Below are 23,197 nucleotides of genomic sequence, written 5' to 3' on the forward strand. Positions count from 1 at the left end.
GGGGGGGGGGGCGGGGGGGGGACACACAGACGCCTGGGTCCCCACTTTGGGCCCCATGGGGGAGGAGGGGGGGGCTGGGTTTGCTCCGTGCCTCAGTTTCCCCTGAGGGGGGGGTCTTTGGGGGGGACGACGACAAATCCCCCCCCCAGCCACAATCTGCTGAGCTCAGCATTTCCCACGGCCCCGACATCCCCCCAGCGGGGTCACACCCGGGCAGCCTCCCCCCCCCAAGGACACCCCCCCCGTCCTTGACATCCCCCCCCATGTGGAATCCGCTCCCGCGGGGGGGACGGCACGGTTATTAACAGCAACTCGCCCCCCCCCCGGGGTCCCAGCCCAGTTTTGAGGACAAACTGGGAGGAATTGGGACGAAGGAAGGAACTGGGCCACCCCCCCACCTCCAAACCGCCCCCCCCCGGCGCCCTGCCCATCCCCCCCCGGGGGGGATCTGGTTTCGCCCCCCCCAGCAGCTGCTCCCCCCCCCCGGCTTTGCACGTTGCTTTTTTTGGGAGCACACGCGGCCCCGGGGACAGGTGGGGGGGGCGTGCACCCCCCCTCGCACTCCCCCCCCTGCACCCCCCTTGGACACCCCCTCTGCAATGCTGGGGGGGTTGGGAGCTGCCCACCACCACCCCATCCCAGTCCCTCCCAGTGTTCCCAGTTTCAGGCTGGTGTGTGTGTCCCCCCAACCAGCCCCTCCCAGTCCTCGCTTACCGCCCCCTCGCCCCAGTCCCCCTGTGCCTGTCCCCCAGTTCCCCCAGTGCTCCCAGTTCCCCCATTTCCCTCTCCCCAGTCCCCCCAGTATCCCCAGCCCTGTCTCCCCAGTGCCCACCCTGTTCCCGCCAGTTCCCCAGATCTGAGCCCCTCAGTATCCCCAGACCCCCTCGACTCTCCCCCCCAGTATGTCCCAGTTCCCCCATTCCCCTCTCCTCAGTTCCCCCCCCACTCTCCCCAGCCCTGTCTTCCCAGTGCCCCCCGCCAGTTCCCCCAGTGCTCCCCGTTCTCCCGATCTGAGCCCCCCAGTATCCCCAGACCCCCCCTGGCTGTCCCCCCGAGTATCTCCTAGTTCCCCCATTCCCCTCTCCCCAGTCCCGCCCCCAGTGCCCCCACACCAGTTCCCCCCAGTATCCCCAGTTCCCCCAGTGCTCCCAGTATCCCCAGACCTCCCTTCCTCTTCCCCCCAGTATCTCCCAGTTCCCCCATTCCTAGTTCCCCAGTGCCTCCCCCTCCCCACTCCCAACCCCCTATTTCCCCCCCCCCCCGCCCCAGTATCTCCTCCCAGTTCCCCCCAACTCACCGTCCGCAGAAACTGGATATCGTCCTCACCGTCAGCCTCGGCCATGGCTGTGGGCGCTGGGGACCCGTCACCAGTGGGTGCCGGTCACTGGTGGGTGCTGGGGACGGTGGGTGCCGGTCACCGGTGGGCGCTGGGGACCCGTCACGAGTGGGTGCCGGTCACCGGTGGGCACTGGGGACCCGTCACCAGTGGGTGCCGGTCACTGGTGGGTGCTGGGGACGGTGGGTGCCGGTCACCAGTGGGCACTGGGGACCCGTCACCAGTGGGTGCCAGTCACCGGTGGACGTTGGGGAGCCGTCACCAGTGGGTGCCGGTCACCGGTGGACGCTGGGGAGCCGTCACCAGTGGGTGCCGGTCACCGGTGGGTGCCCCCGCCCGGGCCCCGGGTGGGTGCCTGTCCCGGGGGGGTGCCTGTCCCGGGTGGGTGCTGGTCCCAGTCCCGGGTGGGTGCCGCTGCCCGTGTCCCGGCGCCGCGGAGCTCCACCGCCTCCCGGTGCCGCTAGCCCCGCCCCCGCCGCCACGTCACGGGGGAGGGACCGAGGTGGGGTGGGGAAACTGAGGCACGGACCCCACACACACCCCCACAGCCCCCCCCTCAGACGCCTGGGTTCCCCCACTGAAGAGGTTATGGGGGGCGGGCGGGGGGTCCCCCCGGAGGGTTGGGGGGGCACAGCGCATGGACATGCGTCTGGCCCTTTAAGAAAAGCGGGGGGGGGGGCACTGCCCGGACCCCCCCACACCCAGACACGGCATGAGGGGACCCCCACAGCGTCGGGGTGACCCACAACACCAGGTCCCAAAGGCGTGGGGTCCCCGCCGGCGTGGTCACCCCAGGCATTGGGGTGCCCCCCAGCACGGGGACCCTCCCCCGGCACAGGGGACCCCCAAATACGGGCACACACCCCCCACCACCACCACAGGGGCCAGGCAGTGGGGTGCCCCGCAGGGTCCCCCAGGAGTGGCATTGGGGAGGGGGGAGATGGGGATGGGTGTCCCCCCCTGTGTGTGTCCCCCCCCCGCCGTCAGTGGGTGACACGCACCCCGTCCGGCCTGACATCACCCTCCCGGCAGTTCCTTTTTCACCCCCACCCGCGTTAACGAGTTCCTCCTGCCTCAGCCCGGCCGGCCCCGGGGGGGGCCCTGCTGGGACCCTGTGTGTGTGTGCGCCCCCCCCAACCCACCCCCAGCCATGGACCCCAGGGAGAGCAAGAGGTGGGTGTGCGCCCCGTCCCGTCCCCATCCCTGACCCGGCTGTGGCCCCCCCCCCCCGCTCCCCCCCCCCACACTTTTTGGCACCGTCTCAGCCCGCCCCAAACTGGGACCAGGCTGTGCCCCTCCATGTGACCTCCTCTGCCCGCCCCCCCCACCCCCCCAACTGGCACCAGTTCTGCCTCCCGACTGGGACCAGTTCTGCTCCCCAACTGGGACCAATTCCCCTCCCAAGCGGGGACCAGGCTCTGTCCTCCGACACAAGCAACTCTGCCTGCCCTGCCCCCCCCCCCAAACTGGGACCAGTCTTGCCCCCCAGCTGGGAGCAAGCGATGCCCCCCAGTACCCCAACTGGGACCAGTCCTTCTCCCCAGCTGGGTCCCTGCGGGTCTCCCCCGGAAGAGCGTTGGGCAAGAGGGGCCAGGAGGGGAAGTGCCACAGCGGGGGGGGAGGACAAGGACGGGGACACCCGTGGGGCCAGACCCACAGAGGGACCAGACCCACGGCGACGCTATGGGGTCAGACCCACGGCCGCGCTGTGGGTCAGACCCACGGCCACGCTACGGGTCAGACCCCCCGACAGCACCCTGTGGCCAGCCTGGGGGTCCCGGCTGAGCGGGGCTGGGGGGTGCCACAGGAAGACCCCCGGGGGGACCACGGCGAGGCGGCCGTGCCGGCGGCGTCTGACATGCCCCACGGCGCGGGAGATCAGCCGGGCCATGGCCAGCGCAGGGCTGGGGGAGCTGCCGCAGGCCTGCAGCCTCGACCAGCTGCTGGAGTGCTGCCTCGACGCCTTCGGTGAGGGGCCGGGGGCGGCCGGGCACAGCGGCACCCCGGTCGGTGCCACATCCCCTGGGTCCCACATCCCCTGGGTGAAAATCTCCCCTGGGTGCCATGTCCCCCTGGGTGCCATGTCCCCTGGGTGCCATCTCCCCTGGGTGCCATGTCCCCCTGGGTGCCATCTCCCCCAGGTACCACGTCCCCTGGGTCCCACATCCCCTGGGTGCCATCTCCCCTGGGTATCACGTACCCTGGTGCCACATCCCCCTGGGTACCACCTCCCCTGGGTGCCATGTCCCTTGGGTGCCATCTCCCCTGGGTGTCATGTCCCCTGGGTGCCATCTCCCCTGGGTGTCATGTACCCTGGGTACCATGTCGCCTGAGTACCATCACCCCTGGGTGTCATGTACCCTGGGTACCATGTCCCCTGGGCGCCATCTCCCCTGGGTACCATGTCCCCTGGATGTCATGTCCCCTGGGTGTCATGTCCCCTGGGTACCATCTCCCCTGGGTACCATGTCCCCTGGGTGCCATCTCCCCTGGGTGCCATGTCCCCCTGGGTACCATATCCCCTGGGTGTCATGTCCCCTGGGTGCCATCTCCCCCTGGGTGCCATCTCCCCTGGGTGTCATGTCCCCCTGGGTACCATGTCCCCTGGGTGCCATGTCCCCTGGGTGCCATCTCCCCTGGGTGCCATGTCCCCTGGGTACCATCTCCCCTGGGTGCCATGTCCCCCTGGGTGCCATGTCTCCTGGGTGCCATCTCCCCTGGGTGCCATCTCCCCTGGGTACCATGTCCCCTGGGTACCATATCCCCCTGTGTGCCATGTCCCCCTGCGTACCATGTCCCCTGGGTGCCATCTCCCCTGGGTACCATGTCCCCTGGGTGCCATGTCCTCTGGGTGCCATGTCCCCCTGGGTGCCATGTCCCCTGGGTTTCATGTCCCCTGGGTGCCATCTCCCCTGGGTGCCATGTCCCCCTGGGTGCCATGTCCCCTGGGTGTCATGTCCACTGGGTGCCATGTCCCCTGGGTGTCATGTCCTCTGGGTGCCATCTCCCCCTGGGTACCATCTCCCCTGGGTACCATCTCCCCTGGGTACTATGTCCCCCTGGGTGCCACCTCCCCTGGGTGCCACGTCCCCTGGGTGCCATCTCCCCCTGGGTGCCATCTCCCCTGGGTACCATGTCCCCTGGGTACCATGTCCCCTGGGTGCCATCTCCCCTGGGTGTCATGTCCCCCTGGGTACCATGTCCCCTGGGGGCCATGTCCCCTGGGGGCCATGTCCCCTGGGTACCATCTCCCCTGGGTGCCATGTCCCCTGGGTACCATGTCCCCTGGGTACCATCTCCCCTGGGTGCCATCTCCCCTGGGTGTCATGTCCCCCTGGGTACCATGTCCTCTGGGTGCCATGTCCCCTGGGTGCCATCTCCCCTGGGTGTCATGTCCCCCTGGGTACCATGTCCCCTGGGTGCCATGTCCCCTGGGTACCATCTCCCCTGGGTGCCATGTCCCCCTGGGTACCATGTCCCCTGGGTGCCATCTCCCCTGCGTACCATGTCCCCTGGGTGCCATCTCCCCTGGGTGTCATGTCCCCTGGGTGCCATCTCCCCCTGGCTGCCATCTCCCCTGGGTGCCATCTCCCCTGGGTGTCATGTCCCCCTGGGTACCATCTCCCCTGGGTGTCATGTCCCCCTGGGTACCATGTCCTCTGGGTGCCATGTCCCCTGGGTGCCATCTCCCCTGGGTGTCATGTCCCCCTGGGTACCATGTCCTCTGGGTGCCATGTCCCCTGGGTGCCATCTCCCCTGGGTGTCATGTCCCCCTGGGTACCATGTCCCCTGGGTGCCATGTCCCCTGGGTACCATCTCCCCTGGGTGCCATGTCCCCCTGGGTACCATGTCCCCTGGGTGCCATCTCCCCTGCGTACCATGTCCCCTGGGTGCCATCTCCCCCTGGCTGCCATCTCCCCTGGGTGCCATCTCCCCTGGGTGTCATGTCCCCCTGGGTGCCATCTCCCCTGCGTACCATGTCCCCTGGCTGCCATGTCCCCTGGGTGTCATGTCCCCTGGGTGCCATCTCCCCCTGGGTGCCATGTCCCCTGGGTGCCATCTCCCCTGGGTGTCATGTCCCCCTGGGTACCATGTCCTCTGGGTGCCATGTCCCCTGGGTGCCATCTCCCCTGGGTGTCATGTCCCCCTGGGTACCATGTCCCCTGGGTGCCATGTCCCCTGGGTACCATCTCCCCTGGGTGCCATGTCCCCCTGGGTACCATGTCCCCTGGGTGCCATCTCCCCTGCGTACCATGTCCCCTGGGTGCCATCTCCCCCTGGCTGCCATCTCCCCTGGGTGCCATCTCCCCTGGGTGTCATGTCCCCCTGGGTGCCATCTCCCCTGCGTACCATGTCCCCTGGGTGCCATCTCCCCTGGGTGTCATGTCCCCTGGGTGCCATCTCCCCCTGGCTGCCATCTCCCCTGGGTGCCATCTCCCCTGGGTGTCATGTCCCCCTGGGTACCATCTCCCCTGGGTGTCATGTCCCCCTGGGTACCATGTCCCCTGGGTGCCATGTCCCCTGGGTGCCATCTCCCCTGGGTGTCATGTCCCCCTGGGTACCATGTCCTCTGGGTGCCATGTCCCCTGGGTGCCATCTCCCCTGGGTGTCATGTCCCCCTGGGTACCATGTCCCCTGGGTGCCATGTCCCCTGGGTACCATCTCCCCTGGGTGCCATGTCCCCCTGGGTACCATGTCCCCTGGGTGCCATCTCCCCTGGGTGTCATGTCCCCTGGGTGCCATCTCCCCCTGGCTGCCATCTCCCCTGGGTGCCATCTCCCCTGGGTGTCATGTCCCCCTGGGTACCATCTCCCCTGGGTGTCATGTCCCCCTGGGTACCATGTCCCCTGGGTGCCATGTCCCCTGGGTGCCATCTCCCCTGGGTGTCATGTCCCCCTGGGTACCATGTCCTCTGGGTGCCATGTCCCCTGGGTGCCATCTCCCCTGGGTGTCATGTCCCCCTGGGTACCATGTCCCCTGGGTGCCATGTCCCCTGGGTACCATCTCCCCTGGGTGCCATGTCCCCCTGGGTACCATGTCCCCTGGGTGCCATCTCCCCTGGGTGTCATGTCCCCTGGGTGCCATCTCCCCCTGGCTGCCATCTCCCCTGGGTGCCATCTCCCCTGGGTGTCATGTCCCCCTGGGTACCATCTCCCCTGGGTGTCATGTCCCCCTGGGTACCATGTCCCCTGGGTGCCATGTCCCCTGGGTGCCATCTCCCCTGGGTGTCATGTCCCCCTGGGTACCATGTCCTCTGGGTGCCATGTCCCCTGGGTGCCATCTCCCCTGGGTGTCATGTCCCCCTGGGTACCATGTCCCCTGGGTGCCATGTCCCCTGGGTACCATCTCCCCTGGGTGCCATGTCCCCCTGGGTACCATGTCCCCTGGGTGCCATCTCCCCTGGGTGTCATGTCCCCTGGGTGCCATCTCCCCCTGGCTGCCATCTCCCCTGGGTGCCATCTCCCCTGGGTGTCATGTCCCCCTGGGTACCATCTCCCCTGGGTGTCATGTCCCCCTGGGTACCATGTCCCCTGGGTGCCATGTCCCCTGGGTGCCATCTCCCCTGGGTGTCATGTCCCCCTGGGTACCATGTCCTCTGGGTGCCATGTCCCCTGGGTGCCATCTCCCCTGGGTGTCATGTCCCCCTGGGTACCATGTCCCCTGGGTGCCATGTCCCCTGGGTACCATCTCCCCTGGGTGCCATGTCCCCCTGGGTACCATGTCCCCTGGGTGCCATCTCCCCTGGGTGTCATGTCCCCTGGGTGCCATCTCCCCCTGGCTGCCATCTCCCCTGGGTGCCATCTCCCCTGGGTGTCATGTCCCCCTGGGTACCATCTCCCCTGGGTGTCATGTCCCCCTGGGTACCATGTCCCCTGGGTGCCATGTCCCCTGGGTGCCATCTCCCCTGGGTGTCATGTCCCCCTGGGTACCATGTCCTCTGGGTGCCATCTCCCCTGCGTACCATGTCCCCTGGGTGCCATCTCCCCCTGGCTGCCATCTCCCCTGGGTGCCATCTCCCCTGGGTGTCATGTCCCCCTGGGTACCATCTCCCCTGGGTGTCATGTCCCCCTGGGTACCATGTCCCCTGGGTGCCATGTCCCCTGGGTGCCATCTCCCCTGGGTGTCATGTCCCCCTGGGTACCATGTCCTCTGGGTGCCATGTCCCCTGGGTGCCATCTCCCCTGGGTGTCATGTCCCCCTGGGTACCATGTCCCCTGGGTGCCATGTCCCCTGGGTACCATCTCCCCTGGGTGCCATGTCCCCCTGGGTACCATGTCCCCTGGGTGCCATCTCCCCTGGGTGTCATGTCCCCTGGGTGCCATCTCCCCCTGGCTGCCATCTCCCCTGGGTGCCATCTCCCCTGGGTGTCATGTCCCCCTGGGTACCATCTCCCCTGGGTGTCATGTCCCCCTGGGTACCATGTCCCCTGGGTGCCATGTCCCCTGGGTGCCATCTCCCCTGGGTGTCATGTCCCCCTGGGTACCATGTCCTCTGGGTGCCATCTCCCCTGCGTACCATGTCCCCTGGGTGCCATCTCCCCCTGGCTGCCATCTCCCCTGGGTGCCATCTCCCCTGGGTGTCATGTCCCCCTGGGTACCATCTCCCCTGGGTGTCATCTCCCCTGCGTACCATCTCCCCTGGGTGCCACGTCCCCCCAGGCACAGCATCCCCTGGGTCCCCCATTCCCCAGGTCCCCCATCCCCTGGGTACGTCCCCCACCCCATCCCGCCTCTCCCTGCCCCACGGCCCGTGCCCCCTCCCCCTTCCCCTGTTGACACCCGTGGGTGACGGTGGCTTCTCCCGCAGACCTGGATGGGCGGCTGTGCCGGGGCGAGTACACGGTGGACATGACGCTGACGGTGCACGGCTGGGTCGTGCCCTCGGCCGAGCTGGCCCGACGCCTCCTTGTCTTATATCCTGCCGGGGGGGGGGGGACACGGGTGGGGGGGGACACACGTTGGGGACACGGTGGGGAGGTCTGTGCCACACCAGGGTCCTTAACCCAGAGCCACCTACCAGGAGGCCATGCGGGACGGGCAGGAGGAGCGGGCGCTCCGTGTCTGCCTCTTTGTCCGGTGAGGGGCGGCCACGGTCCCCCCGTCATCCCCACCGTGTGTCCCCTGCTGTGTCCCCCATCCTGTGTCCCCCTGTCCTGCAGCCCACGTCCTCCCCTGTCCCCTATTACATGTCCCCATCCTGTATCCCCTGTCCCCATCCCATGTCCCCATCCTGTGTCCCATGACCCCATATCCCCTGTCCCCATCCCATGTCCCCATCCCATGTCCCAATCCTGTGTCCCCATCCCGTGTCCCCATCCTCCATCCCCCTTCCCCATCCCATGTCCCCATCCTGTGTATCCCTGTCACCATCCCACGTCCCATGTCCCCATCCTGTGTCCCCATTCCCCACCCCCTGTCCCCATCCCATCTCCTCATCCTGTGTCCCCATCCCATGTCCCACACCCCATCCCGTGTCCCCCCCGTGTCCCCCAGCTGAGGGGGGGGCCGTGCCCCCGCAGGCACTGGGTCACCCACTACCCCGAGGCCTTTCGCCTGGAGCCGGCGCTGGCCGAGGCGCTGGGGGAGCTGCGGCGGGCGGCGTTGCACGGGGGGCATGAGGGGCACGAGGGACATGCTCGGCTGCTGGACTTCGGCCACATGTAAGGGGCACGGGCATGTGTGGGGGGCACACGGGAGGGGCAAGTGGGTGAGCGGGGCTGCGCACGGGGAGGGGGGCTTTGCACAAGTGCTCATGCGAGCTGGGCACGCACGGGGCTCCGCCTTGCATGGGGGCTGTGCACAAGCGTGTGCAAGGGCTTGGGGCTGGGGGCTATGCACACATGTGTCAGGGTCGTGCACATGCGTGTCAGGGCTTGCACACACGTGTCGGGTCGTGCACACATGTGTTGGGGCTTGCACATGTGTCTTGGGGGTCATGCACATATGTGTCAGGGCTCGCACACCTGTGTTGGGGTTGTGCACACGCGTGTTGGGGATCGTGCACATGTGCTGAGGGGGTCATGCTCACGCGTGTCAGGGTCATGCATGCGTGTTGGGCATCACACACACATGTCGGGGTTGCGCACACACATTGGGGGGTCACACGTGCACGTGTCGGGGGTCACACACACACGCGTGGGAGGTCACACACGTGTGTGGGGGTGTGCAGGCTGTGCCTACGGCCGGCTGGCCTGAGCCCCCCCCGGGCACGGCCCCCCACCGGCCCCCCCGGCCCCCCCAAGCGCAAGGTCTCGCTGCTCCTGGACCACCTGGACGTGGGCGAGCTGGCCCGGCACCTCAGCGGCCTCGAGCATCGTGCCTTCTGCCGCCTCTCGGTGAGCGGCACAGGGGGGGGCATGGGTGCCGGGGGGGGGGATCATGGGTGCCATGGGGTGCCATGGGGCTGGAGGCTGGAGGCTGCGCTCATGGGTGCCATAGGGCGCTTTGACGGGCGCTATTGGGGCCACAGGGTGCACCGACGGGTGCGATGGGTGCACCGACGGGGGCCGTGGGGTGCACTGGTGGGTGCTGGGAGGGGGCCGTGGGGTGCGCCGATGGGGGCAGTGGGGCGGTGAGGCATGTTGAGGGGTGCCATGGGGCCGTGGGGTGCTTTGATGGGTGCTGTGGGGTGCACCGATGGGTGCTGGGAGGGTGTTGGTGGGTGCCGTGGGTTGCACTGATGGGTGCTGTGGGGTGCTTGGACGGGGGCCACGGGTGCTTTGATGGGTGCTGTGGGGCTGTGGGGGGCTTTGATGGGTGCCATGGGGCCATGGGGGGCTTTGACAGATACTGGGAGGGTGTTGGTGGGTGCTGTGGGTTGCACTGATGGGTGCCATGGGGTGCTTAGGTGGGGGCCATGGGTGCTTTGATGCGTGCTGTGGGCCTGCGGGGTGCTTTGATGGGGGCCGTGGGGGGCTTCGATGGGTGCTGGGAGGGTGTTGGTGGGTGCTGTGGGGTGTGCTGGTGCGTGCCATGGGGTGCTCAGATGGGTGCTATGGGGCCACGGGGTGCTTTGATGGGTGCTGTGGGGTGCACTGATGGGTGCCGTGGGGTGCCGTGGGTTGGGGGGGGGGGTCGGCAGGCCCTGACGCGCGGTGGCAGTGCCAGGACTGCCGGCGGTACGTCCAGCGTGGGGGGGCGCGAGGGACCCCCGCCCTGGAGCGAGCCGTCGCCCTCTGCAACGGGGTCTGCCGGTGGGTGCAGCTCACGGTGCTGAGCCGCCCCACGGCCCCCCAGCGCGCCGAGGTGGTCGCCAAGTTCACCCGCGTCACCCAGGTGGGGGGGGGCGAGGGGGGGGAGAGGGGCAACGGGGTAGGGGGGGCAAGGGGGGTAGTGCCAAGGGTGGGGGGTGCAAAGGGGCACAGGAGGTGCAGGGGGGGCAAGGGGTACAGGGGGGGTGCAAGGGGGGAGTGAAAAGGGTGGGGGCATGTGGGGGGGTGCAAAGGGGCACAGGGGTTGCAAGGGGGAGTGCAAAGGGGGGGCAAGGGGTGCAGGGGGGTGCAAATGGGCATGGGGGTGCAGGGGGGGAGTGAAAAGGGTGGGGGCACAGAAGGGGTGCAAAGGGGGGGGCGGGGGGGCAGGGGGTCGCAAGGGGGAATGGGGGGGACAAAGAGGCACAGGGGGGTGCAAGGGGGGGTGCAAGGGGAGAGTGCAAAGGGCCGGGGGGGGGGGGCCGGGGGGGGGTCCCGCTCACACAGCCCCCCCCCAGGAGCTGCGGGAGCTGCAGAACTTCAACACGCTGATGGCGGTGGTGGGGGGGCTCTGCCACAGCTCCATCTCCCGCCTGAAGGCCACCCAGGCCCTGCTGCCCCCTGAGGTGGCCAAGGTGGGGGGGGGGGACCCGGGGGGGGGAAGCTGGGATGCACTGGGGGGGGTCCTCGGGGGACGCGGGGGGGGGGGTGCAGTGGGAGCACTGGGAGGAACTGGGAGTCTCGGGGGGGCACAGGGAGCACCGTGGGATGTGGCAAGTGGCACCGGGAGGAACTGGGGGGGGCAGTGGGATGCGCTGGGAGAGACTGGGGGTCCCTGGGGGGCTATGGCGAGCATTGCAGGGATGCAGTGGGCTGCACCAGGCGTCACTGGGGGGGTCACTGGGGGGGCAAAGGGAGCACTGTGGGGCTGCAGTGGCCTGTACTGGGCTGCACTGGGGGGGCTGGGTGTCACTGGGTGGAACTGGGAGGTCCCTGAGGTGCACAAGGAGCACTGTGGGGCGGCACTGGGGGGGGTCACTGGGGGGTCCCTGGGGTGCACGGGGAGCACCGTGGGGGGTCCCTGGGTGTCACTGGGGGGTCCCTGGGTGTCACTGGGAGGTTCCTGGGGTGCACAAGGAGCACCGTGGGGGGTCACTGGCTGTCACTGGGGGTCCCTGGGTGTTACTGGGGGGTCCCTCGGGTGCACGGGGAGCACTGTGGGGGGTCCCTGGGTGTCACTGGGGAATCCTTGGGTGGCACTGGGTGTCACTGGGTGTCACTGGGGGGGTCCCTCGGGTGCATGGGGAGCACTGGGGGGGGGTCACTGGGTGGAACTGGGAGGTCTCTGGGTGGCACTGGGGAGTCCTTGGGTGTCCCTGGGTGTCACTGGGGGGGTCCCTGGGTGTCACTAGGTGTCCCTGGGGGGTCCCTGGGTGTCATTGGGGGTGTCCCTGGGGGGTCCCTGGGTGTCACTGGGTGTCACTGGGAGGTTCCTGGGGTGCACAGGGAGCACCATGGGGGGTCCCTGGGTGTCCCCGGGTGGCACTGGGTGTCACGGGGGGGTCCCTGGGGTGCACGGGGAGCACTGGGGGGGGGTCACTGGGTGGCACTGGGTGTCACGGGGGGGTCCCTGGGGTGCACGGGGACCACTGGGGGGGGGTCACTGGGTGGCACTGGGTGTCACGGGGGGGTCCCTGGGGTGCACGGGGAGCACTGGGGGGGGGTCACTGGGTGGCACTGGGTGTCACGGGGGGGTCCCTGGGGTGCACAGGGAGCACTGGGGGGGGTCACTGGGTGGCACTGGGTGTCCCTGGGGGGTCCCTGGGTGTCCCCAGGGTGCACAGGGAGCACTGTGGGAGGTCACTGGGTGGAACTGGGAGGTCTCCGGGTGTCCCTGGGGGGTCCCCGGGTGTCCCCGGGGTGCACGGGGAGCATTGTGTCCCCCCCGGGGTTCCCCGTGCGTCCCCGTGAGCCCCCCGTCCCCCCCGTCCCCCCCGCAGGCCCTGGGAGCGATGGCGGAGCTGGTGTCGTCGCGAGGGAATTTCGGGGCGTACCGGCGGGCGTTCGGGGGGTGCCGGGGGTTCCGCCTGCCGCTGCTGGCCGTGCACCTCAAGGACCTGGCGGCGCTGGACGCGGCGCTGCCGGGGGTCCTGCCCGGGGGGGGCTCAACCTCCCCAAACTCCACGGCCTCTACCAGCACGCCCTTGACCTGCGGGCCCTCCAGCGCCTCGCCCCCCCGTTCCGCACGGACCCCCACCTCCTGCGCCTGCTGGCCGTGAGACTGGGGGTGCTGGGGGGGGGGGGCGTGTGTTGGGGTAGGGGTACGGGGGGGGGGTGAGCAAGGAAGAAAGGGGGGGCTGCAAGGAGGGGTGCTAAGGGGGGGGGCAAGCAAGGGGGGGACCTGCAAGGGGGGGGTGGATGCTGAGGGGGTGAGAAAGGAAGAAAGGGGGGGCTGCAAGGGGTGGGGGGGTGCAAGGGAGCTGGGGGAAGGGAGAAAAGGGGGGGTGCAAGGGGTGGGGGGGTCGTGGGGGGGTGATTTGGGCGAGGGGTGCGCAAGGGAGTATGTGGGGAGGGAGCAAGGGGGGTGTGGGGGGTGCAAGGGGGGAAGGGGGGCTGCAAGGGGTGGGGGGTGCAAGGGAGCTGGGGGGGCATATGTGGGGTAGGGGTGCAAGGGGGGGTGCTGCAAGGAGTGAGGGTGCAAGGGGTGGGGGGCAGCAATGGAGCACAAGGGAATGGAGCGAGGGGGGGGCATGGGGGGGTGCAAGGGGGGGGTGCGATGGGTTGGGGGCGCCAAGGGCAGGGAGGGGGCTGGGTGAGTGGGGGGTGGGGGGGCTCGGGTGCGCTCCCCAGCCACCCTCACCCCACGGGGTGGGGGAGTCCCGGGGGGGTGCCCACCACCCCCCCCGTGTCCCCCCCCCAGCTGTCCCTGGACACGGCGCACACCGAGGAGGAGCTGTACGCGCTCTCGCACGCCCGTGAGCCCCCCAGCCCCAAGGCCACGGTGAGGGGCACGGGGGGGGGGGCAGTGGGGGGCAAAAGGCGGAGGGGGGACCCTGCCCCTGATCCTGCGCCGCCCCTTCCTCCTCAGCCCCCCCTGACTGACAAGACCCCCAAGGATGGCGAGTGGGGCCCCCCCCGGTACCCCCAAAGCTGAGCCCCGCGGCTGTGCCCCCCCCGACACCCCCGAGGTGGAGCCGGTGGAGCGGGATGGGTGAGAACCCCCCCCCTTCCCCCCCTCCCCGACACGGGGGTCCCCAAAAATGGGGGGTGGGGGGTCAAAGGCCCTGGATGCCTGCATCCCCAAAATGGGGGGGGTCCCGGATGCCTGGGTCCCCCCCACGACCCCCTCTGCCCCCCCCCCCCAGGGAGCTCTCGCACCATTTTCACGAGGCCACGTTCAAGAAACCCACCTTCTGCCAAGTGTGCAACGGCTTTGTGAGTGACACCCCCCCCCCCAAAAAAAAAACCACCACCCCCCCCCCCCGGGACCCCCATGGCGCCCCCTTACCCCCACCCTCTCTCTCTTCCCCCCCCCTTCCAGCTCTGGGGTGTCTCCAAGCAGGGATACCGCTGCCGGGGTAAGTGTGTAAGGGGGCTGGGGGGGTTGCACACGCGTGTGCAAGCCGCCCCCCCCTGCACGTGCAAGCTCCCCCCCCCGCCCCCCCCAGGCTGCGGGACCAGCTGCCACAAGCAGTGCAAGGGGCTGGTGGAGGCCGAATGCAGGAGCCGGCCCCCCCCGGGCACCCCCCACCCCGGCTCAGGTGAGCTCCCAGTGCTCCCAGTACCCCCCCCCCAGTACCCCCACTGGCCCCCCGCCCCCCCCCCGTGACCCCGGCTGCTCGCAGGGGGGGATGAGGAGGAGGAGGAAGAAGAGGAGGAGGAGGAAGGGGGGGGCTTCGCCCAGGGGCGGTCCCGCCGGGATGCCTGGACACAGACGGAGCCGGGGACCCCCCCGGACCCCCCCCGGGCTGTTGGAGCGGATCGAGCAGCTGCGGGAGGTGAGTGCGGGGGGGAAGGGGGGGGGGCCTTGTGCAAACCCTCGTGCAAGGCCCTCGAGACCCTCGTGCAAACCCCCCCCCCCCCCGTGTCCGCAGGAGCGGGACCGGTTGCTGGAGGAGAACCGGCGGCTCCGCCCCGCCCCGCCCCCCCCGCCCCTCCCGCCCCTCCCCCCTCCGCTGGCCGCCCTGCGCGCGCTGCGCCTGCGCGACCCGCCCCGCCCCCCGGACTGAGGCCGCCCCCGTCCTCCCGCCCGCAAGGGGGCGCTCGTCCGCAGCAAAGCCGCCCCGCCCGCCCCCCGCCCGCCAATCAGAGTTTTCCTTTCGTTATCGCCGCCCGCCTCCCGCCCGCCGGCCAATCGGCGCAGCCCTTTCGGTAGGGGCCGACGGCCAATCAGGGCGAGGCCCGTTCCCGCCTTCGCCCGCTTGAGCGCCGCCCCCTTTCCCCGGGACCCGGGAGGGGGCGGTGCTCCGGCAGCCAATCAGAGCGCGGGGCGGGCGTTCCTCCAATCAGGAAGGAGGGCGGGCCCTGGCGACGGTTGCTACGGTCCCAGAACCACGTGGGGGAGCCCCCCCCCGTTAAAAACCCCCTTTAATTACAGCGGAGACGGGGGGGGGGGGGGGGAAAGGCCGGGGGGGGAGGGAATTAACGGGGGCTGCCCTGCCCCCCCGGTGAATAAATTAACATAAATTATCAGGGTCAATAAATAAACAGGGAGGGGGGGTCGGGGGTCCACGTGCCAGCACGCACCGCGGGCACGAGTCCCGGCACCGTCGGCGTCCTCGTGCCGGCGCGCACCGGCACCGCGAGTCCCGGCACCAAAGGAATCCCCGTGCCGGCACACACCAGCGCCACGAGTCCTCGTGCCATCCCGGTGCCGGCGCACACCGGCGCCGTGAGTCCCGGCACCGTCCACATGCCGGCACCACACCGGTGCCACGAGTTCTTGCACCGTGGGGCCTCCCCGTGCCAACGCGCACCAGTGCCGCGAGTCCAGTGCCGGCACGCGCCGATGCCACGCGTCCTCGTACCATCCCCCGTGCTGGCAGACGCCGGCGCCACGAGTCCCAGCGCCGTCCCCATGCCCCCCGCCGTGCCGTCGCCCGGTCCCCTCTCACCGCGCGGCCTTGTGTCTCCCGCCGCAGCAGCCGCAGTGGCCGCCGCACCAGTGGCAGGCGCGCAGGGGGGGGTAGCAGCAGAGACACGGCACCAGCAGCGCCAGGGCGGCGGGGGCCAGCCAGCGGGCGCAGCAGTGGGGGTGCCCCCCCCCGCAAGAGCAGGGCGCCGAAAAATCCCCCTCGGCGTCCGCCATGCAGTGGTAGAGGAGGCTCTCGGCGCACCACAGGCAGCTCAGCCGGCCGGACGCAGCGTCCGGCGGGATCCGGCGCGTCCCGGCACTGCCCGCGGCCGTTCTCCTCCCGGCTGAAGACCCCCCCGGCAGTAGATGCAGCGGGAGGGGGCTCCGGGGGGGGGGTCCCCGTGGATGCGGCAGGAGGGGGAACCCTTCGGATCCTTCTGGAAGCGGACACGGGCGGGCGGCATGCCAGCGGCGCCGGCGGCGGAGGCCCCCGCCGGCACGACGGTAGTCCTCGTAGCCGCGGGCGCCTCGGGGGTCCCGGCGCAGTGGGGGGGTCTCCGGCGGCTCCTCGGCCTCCCCCAGTGGCGGGCGGCTGCGGCTGAGACGGGGGACGGGGAGTCAGGAGGCGGCACCCCCTGAATGGCGATGCTGGGGGGGGGACTCCAAAGGGTGGCCGGGGGGGGGCAGGGGGCTGCATCCCCAACTGGGACCCCAAAATGGCCCACCCCAAAACAGAGACCCCAAACTGGGACCCCACACTGAGACCCCAAACTGGGACCCTGAACTGGGAGCCCCCAAACTGGGACCCCTGATAGGCACCTGGCACCCAAAGCAGCACCCCAAAATGGGACCCCTCAAGCACCAGCACCCCAAACCGGGACCCCCCAAAGCACCAGCACCTCGAACTGGGAACCAGCACCCCAAACCGGGACCCCCCAAAGCACCAGCACCTCGAACTGGGACGCAGCACCCCAAAACTGGGACCTGGCACCCCAACCAGCACCCCCAAACTGGGATGCCCAACCACCAGCACCCCAGACTGGAACCCTGAACTGGGACCCCCCCAAGCACCAGCACCCCAAACTGGGACCCCCCCCCAGCCACCAGCACCCCAAACTGGGACCCAGCACCCTGAACTGGGACCTGACCCCCCCCTCAACCAGCACCTTGACCCAGGACCCCAATCTGGATCCCCAACCCAAGGCAAGACCCTGACCTGTGACTGCTAACCCTAACTGGGAGCCCAAACTGGGACCTGGCACTCAAACTGGGGCACCCCCTAGCCCCCCCCGGTGCCCACCTGCCCGCCCAGGGGACGGTAGCTGGTGGCCGAGGACTCGCTGGTGACGATGGTGGGGGGCACTGGGGGTGGCTCGGGGTGGGGAGCGTGAGGGGACACCGGAGGGGAAGGGGGGGGCTGCTCCGGCACAGGGCTGCGACCCCCTGTGTCCCCCCTGTCCCCCGCTGAGGAGGAGGAGGAGGAGGAAGAGGATGAAGACGGGGAGCCTGCGGGGGGAAGGGAGGGGGACACGGTGGGTTCGGGGTGAATGGGGTCCCTAGGCCCCCCAGTGTCCCCAAGCCCCCCACTGTCCCCACAGCCCCCAGCACCCCCAAGCCCCCCATACTCCACAATATCCCCCAAGCACCCCTGGTGTCCCCATGCCCCACAGGGTCCCCAAGGCCCCCAGCACCCCCATACCCCCCAGTGTCCCCACGGCCCCCAGCACCCCTCAGCCCCCCCATACCCCACGCTGTCCCCAAGCCCCCCACTGTCCCCACAGCCCCCAGCACCCCCAAGCCCCCCATACTCCACAATGTCCCCCATGCCCCTCAGGGTCCCCAAGGCCCCCAGCACCCCCAAGCCCCCCCATACCCCACGCTGTCCCCAAGCCCCCAGCACCCCACAGCCCCCCGTACCCCCCCACTATCCCCAATCCCGCCAGAACCCTCGTGTCCCGTGTGTGTGTGTGTGTGTGTGTGTGTGTGTGTGTCCCTCAAGGGGGGGGTCCCAGGGGTGCCCACCCGCGGCCAGGGCCTGCAGGGCCCCCCGCACGCCCCTGCGGAAGGCGCTGGCGTCGGCGGGGCTCTGGAAGGTCAGCCCGAAGCGGCTCCCCCCGACCCGCCAGTGGTGGAAGGTGGGGGTCACCTCGTTGTACTCCAGGTCCCGGCGCAGGGCACACTCCAGCGTGGGCTGGGGGGGGCACGGGGGGGGACACAGGGGGACGCGGCTCAGCCCCCGCCGGCTCCCCACGTCCCCCACCCCGTGTCTCCCATCCCATGTCCCCCATCCCCACGTCACATCCCTGTCCCCCATCCCAGCCCCATGTCCCCAGCCCCTGTCCCCATCACCCCGTCCCCTTGTCCCCATCCTCATATCACAGCCCCTGTCCCCCATCCCCATGTCACATCCCTGGTCCAGTGTCCCCAACCCACGTCCCCCAGCCCCATGTCACAGTCAGGTCCCCTGTCCCCATCCCCATGTCACATCCCTGGTCCAGTGTCCCCAACCCACGTCCCCCAGCCCCATGTCACAGTCAGGTCCCCTGTCCCCCATCCCATGTCACATCCCTGGTCCAGTGTCCCCCAACCCACGTCCCCCAGCCCCATGTCACAGTCAGGTCCCCTGTCCCCATCCCCATGCCCCCCTCCATCCCCATGTCCCCCATTCCCAGGTCACATCCCTGGTCCCCTGTCCCCCCATCCCCTGTCCCCACACCATGTCTCCAACCCCATGTCACATCCTGTCCCCAAACCCATGTCACATCTGTGTCCCCCATCCCACGTCCCCCAGCCCCACGTCACATCCCTGATCCCTCAGCCCCCAGCCCCATGTCCCCAGCCCCAGGGCACAGCCAGTCCCCTCTCCCCAGCCCCTTGTCCTCATCCCCATGGCACATCGCTGGTCCACTGTCCCTGTCCCCATGTCCCCTAGTCCCCACGTCACATCCTGGTCCAGTGCCCCATCCCTATGTCTCCCATCCCAGCACCCTGTCCCCCATCCCCTTGTCCCCCAGCCCAGTGTCACCTCCCGGTCCCCTGTCCCCTGTCCCATATCACAGCCAGGTACCCCCATCCCCATTCCCTGTCCCCATCCCAGTGTCACATCCCTGTCCCCTGTCCCAATCCCACATCCCCAGCCCCATGTCACATCCCAGGTCCCCCATCCCAGCCCCCTGTCCCCATCCCCGTGTCACATCCCTGTCCCCCGTCCCCATCCCCGTGTCCCCCATCCTCATGTCACACCCCACGTCCCCCAGCCCCACGTTACAGCCAGGTCCCCTGTCCCCACACCACGTCCCCCATCCCCGTGTCCCCATCCCAATGTCCCCCAGCCCCATGTCACAGCCAGGTACCCCTCATCCCCATTCCCTGTCCCCATCCCAGTGTCAGATCCCTGCCCCCTGTCCCCATCCCCACGTCCCCCCATCCCAGCCCCCTGTCCCCATCCCAGTGTCCCCCAGACCCATGTCACACCCCACGCCCCCCAGCCCCCTGTCCCAGCCAGGTCCCCCATCCCCACGTCCCCTGTCCCTTGTCCCCCCTCCCCATATCACACCCTGTCGTCCCCCCCCCCCGCCACCGTACGGCTGGTCCCGCAGCCTCTCCCCCCGGAATCAGGTACTGCCGGTGACGGTGACCGGCCTCCCGCCGCCGGGTGACCGTGACGTGGCTGAGGCCCCCCCCGCCCGTGGGCACCCACCCGCCGCTCGAGTCGTCGCGGGTCATCACCACGGCTCGCACCCGCAGCATGTGCCTGGGGGGGCGGATGGACACGGGACACGGGTGGGGGGGGTGACACGGGACACGGACACGGGCGGGGGGGTGGGGGGGTTTGGGGGAGGGAGAACGTCACCTCCAGCCCGTCCCCCGTCCCCCAACTCGTGGGACCCACCCGGGTCCGGCCACCCCGTGGGGGGGAGGAACCCAGTGGACCCCCCCCCACACACCCGCGCGCGCGCGCGCATCCGTGACATCACCACGCGTTGCCATGGCAAACGGCGGTGTGTCGGGGATGGGAGGATATGGGGGGGGAGCAGGGACCCCCCCACACACAGCCATCCCCCCCGGACCCCCCTTCCCCATGCAGGCCGGGGGTGTGGGAGGGGTCCGGCCCACCGCCCTCAATGGGGCCGGGATTTTTGTGAAGGGGGGGGGGGGGCACGTGACCCGGGGCTTTGTCCCCGCCATAAACAAGGGGGGGGGGGCACGGCTGGACCCCCCCCTTCCTCCTTTTCCTCTCCCCCCCCCCCCGCGCGGCCCGGCCCCCCCCCCCGGATTTATGATGGCTCCGGACGCTCATTCACAACCGCGGAGCGCGCCCCGGGGGGGTGTGCGGGGGTGTTCATTCAGCAAACACCCCCCCCCCCCCGCTCGGGGTGAGGGGCAGCAAGGACCCCCTCCCCTAAAAGGGGGTACACCCGCCCCCCCCGTGAAACGACCCACGGCGGGTGTCCCGCCCCCCCCCCCCCCCCACCGCGGGGGAAATGGGGGAAAACGGCGCGTCCCCCCCCCCCCCAAAAAAAACCCAAACCCTAGCTTTTCCAAGTGGGAAGGGGGCCACCGCCCGGGGGGGGGGGGGATGCCCTTAAAAACCCCCCCCCCCCCCCCAATTAAATCCCCCCCCGTCCCCCCCGCTAACGGCGTTTCCCCCGCGGGTCCCACCCCCAAAGGCGACACCGCGGGGGTCCCCAGGGGCCGGTGTCCCCCTCCCATCAATGACAAGGTTGTGTGTTTGTGTGTTCTGTCCCCCCCCCTCCCCGAGCCCCCCGGCCCCCACTGACCACGGGCGGGCGAGGGCTGAGCCGCGGAGGACGGAGCCGGAGCTGCCGCCGGCGCCTCCGCTTGGTCCTAGTGCCCCGCTGCTGGGGGGGTGGGGCGGAGGGGGGGACGGAGAGCTGCCCCCCCCCAACACAACACCCCCCCCTCCCCTGCCGGACGCCTGGGTTGCCCCGCCCCTATCCGTTTTGCCCCCCCCCCCCGCAGCCGTTGCGGCCGTTGCCAGTTGCCGCGGAAGGGCTGGGGGTGAGTTTGGGGGGGAGGGGGCCGGGGGGGGGGATTTTGGGGGGGAGGGGGGCGGGGGGGCGGCGGGGTGGGGGGGGAAGCACTCTCTGCCATCAGTTTCCCCACCCGAGTGTCCTCGCCTCACGGGATGGGGGGGGGGGGGGCGTTGAAGGGAGGAGGGTGGGGGAGGGTCCGGGGGGGGGGGGGCAGGCCCAACCCCCCTACGAGACGCCAGAGGATCTTCCCCCCCCCCTCCCAGGGCAAGACCCTCCCGGAGCCCCCCGAAATGGGCAACGTCCAGTCGGAGCCGGCCCCGGACACCCCCAGGCCCCCACGACCCCCGACCCCGGGGAGGGACCCCCCCAGCCCCCCTCGGCCCCCCCCGAGCCCCCTCAGGCAGTTGGGGGGCCGGCGGCACAGCCCCCCCCATGCTGGGGGGGCAGCCCCCTCCCCACGGCCCCGGGGGTTATCGGGGGGCTGGGGGGGGCCCCCCACGACCACCCCCCCAACCTGTGGCCCGGCCAAAGGTTCTGCGCCGGGGGGGCGTGGGGGGCCCCGGGGAACACCCCCCCCGGAGGCCAGGCCGCTGCCGGGGGTCCCGTGGGGCTCAGGGGGAGCTGGGGGGGCCCGGCAGGGGGCAGCAGCCCCCAGGGCAAGTGGACCGGGGGTCACGGTGGCCCCCCCCAGGGGCAGGTCAGGGGTCCGGGGGGGCAAGGGGGGCCCGACAGCCCCCGCCCTGCCACGGCCACCGGCCAGCGCCCCGTGGCCACTGTCGGTCATCCCATGGCTGATGCCCAGAGCCCCGTGGCCACCATCCAGCACTCCGTGGCCACCGTCCAGCATGCACAGCCACCGTCCAGCATCCCCACGGCCGATGTCCAGCGCCCCCGTGGCCACCGTCCAGGACCCCGTGGCCACCGCCCAGCGCCCCACAGATGCCACCCGGCACCCCATGGCCACCCCATCCGGCACCCCGCGGATGCCACCGCCACCGCCCAGCGCCCCGTGGCTGATGTCCAGCGCCCCATGGATGCCACCCGGTGCCCCGTGGCCATCACCCAGCACCCCATGGGATGCCACCCAGCGTTCCACGGCCACCATCCGGCGCCCAGTGGCTGATGCCCAGCGCACCACGGATGCCACCCAGCGCCCCGTGGCCACCACCCAGCGCTCCGTGGCCACTGTCCAGCAGCCCACAGATGCCGCCCAGCGCCCTTTGGCCACCGCCCAGCGCCCCTTGGCCACCATCCAGCAGCCCACAGATGCCACCCAGCGCCCCATGGCCACCATCCAGCGCCCAAAGGATGCCACCCAGCGCCCCGTGGCCACCATCCAGCGCCCAAAGGATGCCACCCAGCGCCCCGTGGCCACCATCCAGCGCCCAAAGGATGCCACCCAGTGCCCCGTGGCCACCATCCAGCGCCCAAAGGATGCCACCCAGCGCCCTGTGGCCACCCCCCAGCACTCTGTGGCCACCGCCCAGCGCCCCACGATGCCACCCAGCACCCTGTGGCCACCGTCCAGCACCGCACGGATGCCACCCAGCACCCCGCGGCCACTGCCCAGCGCTCCATGGCCACTGCCCAGCGCCCTGTGGCCACTATGCAGCGCTCCGTGGCCACCATGCAGCGCTCCGTGGCCACCATGCAGCACCCCACAGATGCCACCCAGCACCCCATGGCCACCGTCCAGCACCCTGTGGCCACCACCCAGTGCCCCCTGGCCACTGCCCAGCGCCCCACGGATGCCACCCAGCGCCCTGTGGCCACCATCCAGCACCCTGTGACCACTGGCCAGCATCCCACGGATGCCACCCAGCACCTTGGGGCCACCGTCCAGCGCCCCATGGATGCTACCCCAGCGCCCCATGGCCACCGTCCAGCACCCTGTGGCAACCATCCCGCTCCCTGAGGAGATGGCCCGCATCCTGGAGACCCTGCGCTCCGTCCACCTCCAGCCGCCCCCCCCGGGCCCCCCCCATCACCTTCCCCTTCCGGGGGACAGGCCCGGTGCCCGCAGGGATCTTCTGCCCCATGGTGACCAGCCCGGGGGGGGCTGGGGGGGACGTCACGGGGACCCCCACCCCCCAAGCTGCTTTTGGGGGGGGGCCGAGGGCACCGGAGCCCCTCCAGCCCCACTGCCCCCCCCGAGGGAAAGCCAAGGGGGCGGGGGCCTGCGTGAGGCCCCCTTCGTGGGTCACCAAGCCCCCCCCCCGGGTCCCCAAGCTGAGCCCCCCTGGGGGCAAAAAGAGGGGGGGCTGCCACAGGGAGGGGCCACAGAGCCGCCCCAAAACCCCGGCGCAGCCCCCCCCGCCCCGCTGGCCCCCCCTTCAAGGTGGTGGGCTCCTGCCCCCGCCGCTGCCACTGCCAGCACCGGGACCCCCCCCCAGCTGCCCAGGAACGTCACTGCCTGGTAAGCAGGGATGCGCGGGGGGCGGGGGGGGGGGGGGCAGGGGGCCAAAAATGGGGAGGGGGGGGGGTTGTTCAAAGAGCTCCATTCTCCTAATTCTCACCCACCACCGAAATGGGGGGCAAAACCACCAGCAGCCGGGGGGCAGCCCTTGGGGAGAGGTTGGGGAGGTGGGGGGGAGGTTTGG

General features: G+C 70.4%; 4 protein-coding genes across 11 annotated transcripts in view; 1 reads left to right on the forward strand and 3 right to left on the reverse strand.

Annotated features, from left to right (window-relative positions):
• RYR1 (ryanodine receptor 1) overlaps nucleotides 1-1,771 on the reverse strand; it is a 62,923-nt gene extending 61,152 nt beyond the window's left edge. For all 8 annotated transcript variants that reach the window (XM_069776724.1, XM_069776723.1, XM_069776722.1 and 5 more), the window contains exon 1: nucleotides 1,298-1,771. In XM_069776724.1, coding sequence (XP_069632825.1) covers nucleotides 1,298-1,342 — 45 coding nt within the window. In that variant the 5' untranslated portion in view covers nucleotides 1,343-1,771. The remainder of the gene's footprint in view (nucleotides 1-1,297) is intronic.
• Nucleotides 1,772-2,459: 688 nt separating this feature from the next.
• LOC138683914 (RAS guanyl-releasing protein 4-like) lies at nucleotides 2,460-15,152 on the forward strand. Its single transcript, XM_069777228.1, is given in 18 exon segments — nucleotides 2,460-2,509; nucleotides 3,144-3,304; nucleotides 8,144-8,277; nucleotides 8,357-8,412; nucleotides 8,856-8,996; nucleotides 9,506-9,671; nucleotides 10,438-10,611; nucleotides 11,045-11,161; nucleotides 12,527-12,686; nucleotides 12,689-12,801; nucleotides 13,447-13,527; nucleotides 13,615-13,657; nucleotides 13,659-13,737; nucleotides 13,892-13,961; nucleotides 14,068-14,104; nucleotides 14,195-14,287; nucleotides 14,372-14,524; nucleotides 14,621-15,152. Coding segments are annotated over 18 exon segments (2,082 nt in total). The 5' UTR covers nucleotides 2,460-2,486; the 3' UTR covers nucleotides 14,902-15,152.
• A 469-nt stretch (nucleotides 15,153-15,621) lies between these two features.
• On the reverse strand, nucleotides 15,622-19,359 carry SPRED3 (sprouty related EVH1 domain containing 3). Its single transcript, XM_069777229.1, is given in 7 exon segments — nucleotides 15,622-15,879; nucleotides 15,881-16,081; nucleotides 16,084-16,198; nucleotides 16,500-16,584; nucleotides 16,885-17,106; nucleotides 17,623-17,791; nucleotides 19,186-19,359. Coding segments are annotated over 7 exon segments (1,200 nt in total). The 5' UTR covers nucleotides 19,351-19,359; the 3' UTR covers nucleotides 15,622-15,636.
• Nucleotides 19,360-20,742: 1,383 nt separating this feature from the next.
• On the reverse strand, nucleotides 20,743-22,527 carry LOC138683916 (uncharacterized PE-PGRS family protein PE_PGRS46-like). The gene has a single exon (XM_069777230.1). The coding sequence runs from the start codon at nucleotides 22,525-22,527 to the stop codon at nucleotides 20,743-20,745; it is 1,785 nt and encodes a 594-aa protein (XP_069633331.1).
• Between the last annotated feature and the right edge of the window lie 670 nt (nucleotides 22,528-23,197).

This window comes from Haliaeetus albicilla, chromosome Z (genome assembly GCF_947461875.1).
Source record: "Haliaeetus albicilla chromosome Z, bHalAlb1.1, whole genome shotgun sequence".
NCBI classification, from domain to species: domain Eukaryota; kingdom Metazoa; phylum Chordata; class Aves; order Accipitriformes; family Accipitridae; genus Haliaeetus; species Haliaeetus albicilla.